Raw genomic sequence first — 12,035 nt, forward strand, 5'->3', positions numbered from 1 at the left:
AATGCTAGTTAATGTCAAGGAGGAAATCTTTGCTCTAGCAGAAAACATTCCTTGGTGCTTTTTGTCAGAGGCAGAAGCTTGGCTAGAACTGAGAGTGAGTCAGTTTGTGAATCTTAAATTGACTAGATGTAATTTCTTCAATTGAGTGTAAGCTCTTGGTGGTCAGAGGTTATATCTTAGACTTATTTTGATCCTTCTCCTCCACCTGCTCTCCAAGTACTTAGCACAGAGTAGATGCTCAACAAACATTAGATTCTTAGTTAAGAAATTTGTTGGCCAGGAGGTGGCGCAGTGGATGGAGCACCAGCCTGGAGTCAGGAGTACCTGAGTTCAAATGTGGCCTCAGACACTTAATAATTACCTAGCTGTGTGGCCTTGGGCAAGCCACTTAACCCTATTTCCTTGCAAAAAAAAAAAAACAACAAAAAAACCAGAACAAAAAAAAAAGAAATTTGTCCAAGTCCTAAAGATTCTGACAGTTAAAACTAAATGCTAAATTTATGCCAAAGCTACTTTTGATGAGTTCAAAAGATTAGATATTATTATTCTTATCCTTAGGACCCAGGACTACTTTCCTTCTTCTCTTCACAGTTTGTCAGTCATTACAGGTATATTTTTTAAAATGTTGCTTGGTCCTTATCATGTTGACTGACACACAATACAAATTTAAACAAGAGAGAGCAAGAGACAGGGCCTTTACCTTCACCAAGCCTAGTGGTGATGATTGCTCAGTGATTTTCCTAAAAGAACAAACAACAGTTTTCTTTATCTCTTGATTTCAAAATAAAAACAATGATAGGGAGAGATAATTAAATTATCCCTTGCTGAAATAATTCCAGAATTTTAAGAAAGATAAAAAATCAAAAGATGACTTGGAAAGGCCTAAAACTTCTTTCCCTAGATCACTTTCCTCTCTCATTCTCTCTTGTTTAAATTTGTATAATAAAAATAAATGTTAGACTGAAAAAGGAAAAGTATGTCTTTTAAAGGAACAGTTTCATCATGTTTCAGGTTCATAAATGTCTATGGACATTGAAAAAGAAATGTCAGCATTTAGATATCATCAACAAACTTAAGACCAGAAATATTTCTTTATTTCTTTATTCATTTAAAGGGATAGGAGAAATGCAACTAAGAAGGAAAGCAGAAAGCTAGAAAAATGATTTTTTTACAACCAGTGTTTCTTATAAAGGCCTCATTCATAAAATATGTAGAGAACTGAGTCAAATTTATAATAATACTAGTCATTCCCCAATTGATAAATGGTCAGAGCATTTGATCTGGCAGTTTTCAGATGAAGAAATTAAAGCTATCTAAAGTCATATAAAAATGCTCTAAATCTCTATTAGAGAAATGCAAATTAAACAACTCTGAGGTACCACCTTACACATATCATATTCACCAATATGACAGAAAAAGGAAATGATAAAGAAGGAATGTGGGAAAACAGGGACACTAACACGCTGTTGGTGGAGTTGTGAACTGATCCAACTATTTTGGAGAGCAATTTGGAACTATGCCCAAAGACCTATAAAACTGGGAAAAGGACACACACACATATATAAATATATTTATAGCAGCTCATTTAATTATGGTAAAGAATTGGAAATTTTGGAAATTGAGGGGATACCCATCAATTGGGGAAAGACTGAATAACTTGTGGTATATGAATACAATGGAATACTATTATTCTATAAGAAATGATGAGCAGGCAGATTTCAGAAAAATTTGGAAAGACTGAAATGTACTAATACTGATCAAAGTGAGCAGAACCAGGAGAATAATTGTATAGTAACATCAGCATTGCGTGATGATTATGATAGTCTTAGCTCTTCTCAGCAATACAGGGATCAAAGACAGTTCTAAAAGATGTGTGATAGAAGATACCATTCACATCCAGAGAAAAACTATGGAATCTGAATGCAAATCAAAGCATGCTATTTTTGCTTTTTTTATGTTTTTTTTGTTTTTTCTTCCTTGTATTTTTGCCCTTTTGTTCTGACTGTTCTTTTACAACATGGCTAATATGGAAATATATTTAACATGATTGTTCATGTAGAACTATTTCAGATTACTTGTTTTCTTGGGGAGGAGGGAAAGGAGGGAGGGAGAAAATTTTATAAAAATGTATGTTGAAAACTATCTCCCCATTTAAGTGGAAAAAAATAAAATACTGTAATAAAAAAAATAAAGGGAAAGGAGAATGCCTCCTGCTCAAAAAAATGATTATTTCCCTACACACTCCCATTTCAATACATCTAGATCCCTATGGGCAGGGTCATATGAGCTATTACATCATCTCATTTGATTCTCACAACCTGTGAATTAAGTGCTCCAGTTATCACCATTTTTCAGATGAGGGAAATTAAATGACTTAATTAGTGTGCGATATAAACATAGGTCTTCTTGACTCCATTATTAACTCACTATTTCATAATGCCTTTTTCCATTGCCATCATGCACTTTAGAGACTAGAATCTAATGATTCTGAAATACATACTATAGCTTTGATTCTGACACCCCATCCATGATCTTACAATGTTTCTCATTGACCATGGAAGAAAGTCTGCCCTGTCACACTTTTCCCAATCCACCTTCCTCTAGGTTCTCAAGGATAAGGTTATGGAGTCCTCAGAAATTTCTCCCAGCCACCTCACCACCCCTTACCTCCTATACTCTCAGAGGCAGCATTAGGTATTAAAATGTTGTGAGAACATGAATAAGATATAATAGAAACTATTAGTGAAATACAAATTCCTATTATAGGGAGAATATATATTGTTTCTGGTGATACTGTTGTTAGTGCTTCCTTGAGTTAAGTTACAGAAATTCTCTTGTTCAATTTCAATTTGTTTTAATATACAAGGGTATTCCAGATAACTTCTTCTAAACTCAGTATTATTCCAAGCTTTTGGAAAAATCAAAACTGTTCCATCTTTTTCTTTTCTGATAGATAAGTTCCCAAGTAACTTGCCAAATCACTTTATTTCAGAAATCTATACCAAACATACTGATAACTGATGAATATTTAACATCAGGGAAAATGACCAATGACTAGGGAAAATTACTTGACTTCTCTACCACTATAATTTAGAGGATTTTTGTTTAAAGTTAATATGGAGAAGTCAATAATACCCTACCAAGTGGGAGCTTATTCCACTAAATGGTGAGATATCGGGCATATTTTTCTATTAGTTTTCTAAATTTGTTTTCTCTCTGACCTACCTATGAGTGATTTTCTGCGGGCTTGATTCATACCCTTCTTCCTTAAGTAATATTCTTTCATCTAAATGGTAACATTTTTAAAGTCTGTATTTTTTTTAAGTTTTTTTGTAAGGCAGTGGGGTTAAGTGGCTTGCCCAAGGCCACACAGCTAAGTGTCTGAGGTCAGATTTGAACTCAGGTACTCCTGACTCCAGGGCCAGTGCTCTCTATCCACTGAACCACCTAGCCACCCCTTAGAGTCTGTATTTTTAAAAAAATTTTCTCAATTTTCTCTGATACTCCCTTTCTACATTTCAGTCTTTCACTTTCATGAGCATGAAGTCAGATAACTGTTTTCCTAATGCAAATATGAAAAAAGAACCATTCATTATATGAGAATTCTCCACAAAATGATGGAAGGTGGAGACTCTCACATGGCTAGAGACCTAGAAAAAGTCAGTCTGGTTGAAACAATTTTCAATGCATTTAAATGATTTATTGAGCTCTTACCATATGTAAGGTACTATATAATTTTCATATTATTAGCATTTGGCAAAACTTTGTTGAATTGAATATTGGAATCATACCAATTAGAGCTGGGCCTCATACCAATTAGACCTGAGTTCAAATCTAGCTTCAGACACTAACTGGGTAACCCTGGGCAAGTTTTAACTGCTGCCTACCTCAGTTTCCTTCATTGTAAAATGGGGATGATGATAATAATAGCCCCTATCTACCAGGGTTGCTGTGAGGATAAAATGAGATCATATTTGTAAAGTGCTGGTACATAGTGGGTACTGTATGAAAACTTATTTCCTTCCCTTCCCCTTGGCTTATTCAGTGAAATCATTTAAATATGATTAATGGAGAATTAGCTTGATTACTGAGGATAGATTCCCTCAACTTCTACTGTGAAGCCTCCTAAGAAGGAATTGATAACTCTGATAGACCAATTCAGTCTTTAGTGAAATAATGCAAACTTTGTCCTTTGATGGAACTGGTAAGCCTCAGCTCATGTCTATTTGTGAATCCATAAGCTTGTATTGTCATTATATCCCAAAATGTTTTTCCTAGAGACCTGGAAACCTTGAAGTCCTTAGGTTTTGGGCTCCCATTTTCTGGCCCAAGGTCAAAGGCAGCAATCTATGGTACTCAAGCTAACATGGCAAACCATGTGATTCTGAGGCATATAATTACATGAAAAGTCAGATACATGAAAAGGAATGAAGATTTGAAAAACTTAAAGACTAATTTCCAACACAAGTTAAGGTACAGAAATTCTCTTGTTCAAATTCAAATATATTATTTAATTAAACCATTACCAGTCTATAAGACCTTAGTTGGATTAGTAAACAAAATCGAAGAGTCTCAACTTTGAAAATAAGATGAGAAGACACCTGTTTCAACTCAAACAGGAATTCCCTCCATAGTATCCTGTACAAGTAATCAAAAATCTGTCTGAAGACCTCCCCAAATGGGCTTAACTAATAGCTCCTGAGACACTCCTGAGAAAACTCTTAATAGTAAGTCCTTGATGTACATTAAGCCCCTACAAATGACTGCTCCTCCTTTTGTCCTAAGAACAGTAGTGCTTAGGTCCCCTCAAATCTTCTCTTCTTCGGGCTAAAAACCCATTGAATTCGACTGATCCTCTTATCTTCTGGTGAGGTGACCAACTCCCTCACTGTCCTGGTCATCCTTTGATGAACATGCTTCAGTATGACAATATCCTTTAACCAATCTCATCACTAGCTTAGCCCTTAGAGAACAGGTCAGATGATAAATAAATATGGATCAGAAAAGAAGAACAGGAGAGTTCTGTGGCATGGAGTACTCCTTGAGGGCAGTCTTGGAAAGGGCATCAAAGGAAGACTTATGCTCACCAGTCCAGTGGTCCAAGTTTGATCAACTCTAAGCTGATAGAAGTATTGGCCATGTTGCTGAACTGCTGATCCCAGCCAGGGCAAGCAAAAAAATGTTCACTGCTGTGAATACTTCTTTGGTGCTTCTTGAGGTCATGCATCCGGGTAAAGGGACGCCCACAATCAGGGCATGGGAAGGGCCGCTTACTGCCTGGTACACGCTGGTGCACACGCATGTGCTTCTTCAAGCCCTGCTTTTGGGCAAAGTGATGCCCACACTGTGGGCAGAGGAAAGGGTGCTCGCCTGTGTGCACACGCTGATGCTTCTTCAGGTCTTGCTTTTGGGAGAAGTGATGCCCACATTCAGAACAAGGGAATGGCCGTTCACCACTATGCACACGTTGGTGCCTTTTGAGATCCTGCTTTTGGGCAAACTGACGCCCACACTCAGGGCAAGGGAAGGGGCGCTCCCCACTGTGCACATGTTGGTGTTTCTTGAGGTCTTGTTTTTGGGAGAAGCAGCGCCCACACTCTGAGCAAGCAAAGGGACGCTCCCCACTGTGCAAATGCTGGTGCTTCTTGAGGTATTGTTTTTGGGTAAAGCAGCGCCCACACTCAGGGCAGGGAAAGGGGCGCTCCTTGCTATGCACCCACTGGTGTTTCCTCAGGTACTGTTTCTGGGCAAAGCAGCGCCCACACTCGGGGCAGGGAAAGGGGCGTTCCTTGCTATGCACCCACTGGTGGGTCATCAGGGCAGACTTCTGCCGGAAGCATTTTCCACATTCTGAGCAGGGGAAAGGCCGTTCCTGTGTGTGGACACGCTTGTGCACCTTAAGCTCATGATGCCTCTTGAAGTGCTTTCCACATTCAGGACAATGGTGAGGTTTCAGAGAAAGCTCGTTCTCAGAGGCTAATTCCTGGTTTTGTATCTTCTCCATGAGAGCTCTCTCACCTGGAGAAAGGTTATGCAAGGCTCCAATATCTCTCCTATTGCTGCTAGGCTCAGTCCTCACCAAACTGTCCATCTGTCCAGGGGACAGGAGATTTGTTTCTTGAGTCTTTTTGTGGCTGGGTGGTTGAGAACCTATTTCACCTTGATCCCCTGGGAAATCCCCACTCAACTGATGTTTCCTAGGACATTCTTTGCTAGGAGACTTCCTGAGTCCAGTACCTAGAAGAGAGAAAAAAAATATTCCCTGGTGGTTCCCGATAAGGTATTATGAAAAGGGAATTGGTCATAGGATTTAGCATTAGGACTAGAAGGATCTTAGAGGTCATCCAATCTGATTCCTTCATTTTATAAGAAAGTGAGGCTTAGAGAAATTATGTGCATGACTAAAGTCACACAGAAGAAGCATAAGTGATACTCAAGTAGTGGTGCAGTGGAGCTAGCTTGAATCAGAACCAACTGTTAAATATTCATTAAAAACTTTGACACTTTCAAAATTGACAAATGCTACAGATCAGGGCTTGAATTTTTTTGTTTTTGTTAATTGCTTAGATTTAACAAAGTAATGAAGAAGATGTTAATAATGCAGTTTAAATTTAAAGTGTGTCAGAAGTACATTTCTCCCTGCCCCCCCCTCCAGAGATCTATTTTTTTTGCAAGGCAGTGGGGTTAAGTGACTTGCCCAAGGTCACACAGCTAGGTAATTATTAAGTGTCTAAGGCTGATTTGAACTCAGGTCCTCTTGACTCTAGGGCCAGTGCTCTACCCACTGAGTCACCTAAAGGTCCCCAGAGATCTAATTCATAAACGTTTAGCAGCACAATGCTAGATCCAAGTCTTCCAACTCCAACCAACCAACCCCAGTACTTATCTTCTTTGCCACAGAACAGGAACAGTCTAAGTCTCCATGATAAATAAAATTATGTAAATGTGGGAGCTCAATCCATGAAATTTGTTGACTGATTGAGTTCCTGGCCAAAGTCAGTCACTTTAAAAAAGCATAGAGAAAAATACTCACCCAAGCATGAGCCTTCCAAGTTATCTCTTCTCAATAAGTTCTGCTGATCCTCCCAGGTTTCAAAGACCTGTCCCAATGGAGTGAATAACTCTGGCAGGGTTCCCAGCCTGCCTGTTGGAAGCAAAGTCAATAAGTATGAGTTTACATTATGCCAGGGCTGACTTTCTACAAACTCCCGCTCTCTTAGCAGTCCTGAGGTAACCATTGCCCATAGCAGTCATAACTGATGGCAGTGAGAACAAGAGTTGTGCCCAAGGCTCTGGGCACATGCATCAACACATCCACCTTGACATCCTCTAGTACTTGGTTTCCAAGAGTTCATCCTAATCTGGTTCTTGTCATTTCATCTTTTAGGATCTCCTCTCTATTGACCTTCCCTACCTAAATCTATTCCTTTAATTCACACTCTTGGGGACCTTACACAGATTTTCTTGTCTCCTAAATAGATCTGAGTCAAAATAATTCTCTTCATGAAGAGTCTCTTAATAACCTATCACATCTATTTCTTACAATGTCTCTAATTCAGACATTAGATGAGACAAGTGAAAGAAACTTTCTCCACCTTTCCTGAAACTGCATCTTCCCCAATGCTTGAATAAATGCATGAAAAATAACAACTCACCAGGACTTAAAGAACTCAAGGTTTCATAGTTCTCTTTCATCACTTCCCAGTACAGCTGCTGTTGCCAGGCAGCCAACATCCCCCACTCTTCCTGAGAGAAAATGATGGCCACATCCTCAAATGTTAGGAAGACCTGAAATCAACAGTCATACAACTTCTTATTCCAGTTTTTCCAGGGTTTCCCTGAATACACATTAACAGTTCTCATTCATAGTCAGTTTAGGTTACTTATGAGCCTTTCCCCACATCAGAACTCGTTCTCTTTGTCCTCCATTCCCACAGTCTGTGGCAGAAACCCCTGACTAAGAACTAGGTCTCCAGAGGTCACTGTTCACATTTGTGTTGTTTATCTGAGAAAGTCCTGATTTGAAAGAATGAAAAGGCAGTCTTCTCCCTTTCTCACTGACAAGCAAGGATTAGTTTATTTATTTACATAATTGTCAATTGTTTAAGAAAACAGTCTTAGGTGATAAGATAATGGACAGATAACTTTCCATATGAAATGCTAGCACTTCTTAGAAACAATTCACCAGTATGGCAACATACAGAATCTTATCAGCTACCATTTATGACATTTATTAAGGTTTGTAAAATCCTTTACAAATACCATCTTATTTTATCCTTCAACCACCCTAGTTTTTAACTATTACCCTCATTTTATAGATGATTAAACTGAGACACAAAGAGGTCAAGTGACTTGTCCAGAGTCACATAACTGCTAAGTATCTAAAGCTAGATTTAAACTCATATGACTCCCAAGGCTCAGAGCTCTACATTGTGGCACCAGCTGCCTCTTAAGAAACAGAGCATGGGGCGGCTTGGTGGCATAGTGGATAAAGCACCAGCCTTGGAGTCAGGAGTACCTGGGTTCAAATCCGGTCTCAGACACTTAATAATTACCTAGCTGTGTGGCCTTGGGCAACCCACTTAACCCCATTTGCCTTGCAAAAAAAAAAAACCTTAAAAAAAAACCAGAGCATCAGTGGTCACTCATTTCACTAGCATGTTAGGGTTCAATTAGCCAAATAGTAGATTAGGCTGACTGTCAGCCCTGTCAAAAAAAGACAAACCTTGAGAGAGCCCTCATACCCCAAGTCCCTAACAAAATCTAGGTTAGGACTTTATCATGTCCTAGGTAGCTTAGTGGAGAGAGAGTACTGGGCCCAGAGTAAGGCAGAACTGAATTCAAATCTGGCCTCAGTCACTACCTAGATGTGTGACTCCAAGCAAATCACTTAACCCCTCTCCACCTGTTTCCTCATCTGTAAAAATGGGGATAAATAATAAAAGTAACTAATTCTCAGTTATCTAATTGTGAGGATCAAATGAGATAAAATGATCTGCAAATCTTACTTAGTACTTAGGTATCCCTGTCTCCATCCTTTCCATTCCCTAACTCTCCCTTCATATTGCTATCCCAATGAACTTCCTTTGTCCTTCTCAGATCATGTTACTCTACCCCAAAACCTTTCATGGTACCTCCTTCATATCCTATATCAAATATAGAACTCTAATGCTGCCATTCACGAGCCTAGGAAGGGCTCCTGGCTCCCGACTTATCACACCCCTTCAGCCCCTGCCCCTCTCCCCCCTCAAATCTCTCAAAACTTTGTTTTGACCTCCACTTTTTTCATATAGCATATTGTGCCCTGCATTATATTTATTTATATACACATCTTTCCATTTCCCCTATTAGACCATATTTTCTTTGAGGATGGAAACTATATCTTATTTTACTTTTTATCTTCAGCAGTACTTTTTTAACATAGTAGGAGCTATGGGGCAGCTGGCACAATGGATAGAGCACCGGCCCTGGAGTCAGGAGTAGCAGAGTTCAAATCTGGTCTCAGACACTTAATAATTACCTAGCTGTGTGGCCTTGGGTAGCCACTTAACCCCATTTGCCTTGCAAAAACCTAAAAAAAAAAAAATCCAACAACAACAACATAGTAGGAGCTGAAGATTTGTTTATTTAAATGGAATTGGATCCTTAAAGTTGTGAATGTAGTCTGTGCAGAATATGTCAAGGGAGGCCTTGTCCTTTAGAGGTTAGAAGTGTCCCACAGTAATTCACAGGGACAGCATACCCATTTTGGACATACAGCTTTTACACAATAATGGAGCTTCCCACTCACATATCATTATAAAGTCATAGGCATAGTCAATATTGAATACATCTATAGAATGGCAAAACACAATCCCTTTTCTGCCTCAACACAGAAACACAAATAGGACTTTACTCTTAAGAGACCCACAGGGAAATGAAGTCCTAATTAAATAGAGCGCTCCATCTCCCCATTCCGGAAATATAGTTATAGACATGAAAGATAAATCTTAAAGTCAGCCTTTATGGGAAAAAGAAATTACAAAAGGCAACAAGAGTTAAATATGAGTATAAAAGAAGAGTACCACTCCTTTGTTTTTGGTGACAAGTGGTGTGGGATATGGGCATGGGGTAGGAACCTGAAAGAATGAAGGTTCATATTGTTTTTGAATTTCTTTTCATGCACAAGTTGGCTAAATCACCATCTCCTTTGCTACCTACTTTCCAGATCTATGAGTCATCCCCTAAATAGCTCCTTTGCGCAGCAGGAGTAATAGTGGTGGGGTCTTTAAAGCAAAGAGAACAGGAACCCCCCCCCCAACCCTGTCCTTGGGGAGGGTTCTGGTCTCTCTCATATACAAGTGGAAAATCACCTGGACTCACTCATTCATTCAACAAATATTCAATACAGAGTCAGGCCTTCAGGCCCCATCTCACCCAGAGCCACATCCAGTTGGGGGTGGGGTGAGAGGATCACACAGACACAAACACGCACAGTCCACCACTTTTTCTTTGACACTTCCTCCCCAGAGGGTCTTGCCACCCTTCAGTGCCCCAGGGTAATTCTCAAGGGGCCTACCTGAGCTGCCTCGACCTTGGCCATGACCCAGGCAGAGCTGCCTCCTTCTGTTGCCTCTAGACAGATGAACTACACTTGTGCACTAATGACTCCTTCTAAGAACCCTGCCTAGGAGAAATCCAAGAACTCCCTTCTCCCTCCTTCCTTCCTGGGCTCTGATAGAGTAGGGATAAAGGGAAAAAGGAAGCTGAAAGTGGGATAGGGAGGGGCGGGGTACAGTTCCTGGGACTATTGCGCATGCCTGCATTTACTTTTCCATTTCACTCTGGCTGAAAAGGGGAGGGAGCAAGCAAGAGGGGATAGGGCTGAAGAGCAGAAGAGAAAGGGAGGGGGTCAGGACAAAAGGAGAGGGGGAAAGCTGAAGAGTCCTCTTTACCAAAGGCTCTTTGGGCCAGAGAAAGGGTACACTGTCCCTTCCTCCTCTCCTCTGGGTACCCTGCAATAATAAGTGATCAATAAACATCTGATCATATAGGCTAAGAGGGTCTGTTTCCTTCAGTGCTAGTCATTGAATCACATAGCCTGGTGCCTGGGGCTGCAAACCAGCAGAGATTTGCTGGAGGGAACGCAGGTGGACAGAATGGAAGAAACCCACTCATGACCAGTAAGTTTAGGGGTTCTCTAAGCTGGCAAGGCACCACAGGGTTGGTTAGAAATTGCCTGTGTCCTTGGCAGACCTCCTCGGTTCAGTTCTCCTATGCTACGACCTCAAAGCTTCCCTGACATCAGCACTTACCCTAAAGAGTGGAACCCAAAGAGGTCTTCTCAATTCCTTCTCTCTGTTCCCCAGTCCTTAAGCCATTCAGCTCACTTTCAATGCCCTCCTCCTTTTGCATTCCCTCTGAAGAAGTTTCTTATTTTGTCTTCTCTGGACATTTGGAAGAATAGCAGCTGTCCTTCCCTGGTGAAAGCACTCATACTTTCAGTTTTCCATGTTCAAAAAAGAAATTAAATGGGTCCTACAGCTAAAGAGTGTCAGAGATCACATTTGAATTCGTCTTTCTGTCTTTCTGACTTCAGGGCCAGTGTTCTCTCTCTCTCTCTCTCTCTCTATATATATATATATATATATGTATTTAAAATGAGGATGAGGAGACAAGCATTTTCAATAAATATAAGAATGATAACAGGAATATCCATTCTTCCCATATTATTTGAAATACTTCTGGAAACACTGGTAATAACAAGATGACAAAGGAATTAAAGGAATAAAAGTTAGATAAAGAGGAAATAAAAGATCCTGTGTGTTATTGATAAGATGGTTTACTTGGAAAACCTCAGAGAATTAGCAAAGTTACAATCTACAAAATAAATCCTCAAAAATCAGCAGCATTTTTATGTAATAATAAAAAAGAAAATTTTCTTTTAAAATACATTCCAAATAACTACAAATACATAAAATATCTGGGTATCATTAAACATATTCTAAAGATTTGAATAGCTTCAATTACAAATGGCTCCTTAAAGAAATAAAGAA

At 39.6% G+C, this 12,035-nt stretch overlaps 1 protein-coding gene across 1 annotated transcript; it reads right to left on the reverse strand.

Annotated features, from left to right (window-relative positions):
- Positions 1-1,046: 1,046 nt before the first annotated feature.
- Positions 1,047-11,601, reverse strand: LOC141492778 (uncharacterized). The gene is made up of 4 exons (XM_074193439.1): positions 10,559-11,601; positions 7,656-7,788; positions 7,034-7,144; positions 1,047-6,237 (listed from the first exon to the last, which is right to left on the reverse strand). Exons 1-4 carry the CDS (start codon positions 10,580-10,582, stop codon positions 5,084-5,086), a joined length of 1,422 nt encoding a protein of 473 aa, XP_074049540.1. The 5' UTR covers positions 10,583-11,601; the 3' UTR covers positions 1,047-5,083.
- Positions 11,602-12,035: the final 434 nt, after the last annotated feature.

The sequence above is a fragment of the Macrotis lagotis genome, chromosome 7 (assembly GCF_037893015.1).
Source record: "Macrotis lagotis isolate mMagLag1 chromosome 7, bilby.v1.9.chrom.fasta, whole genome shotgun sequence".
Taxonomy (NCBI): Eukaryota; Metazoa; Chordata; class Mammalia; order Peramelemorphia; family Peramelidae; genus Macrotis; species Macrotis lagotis.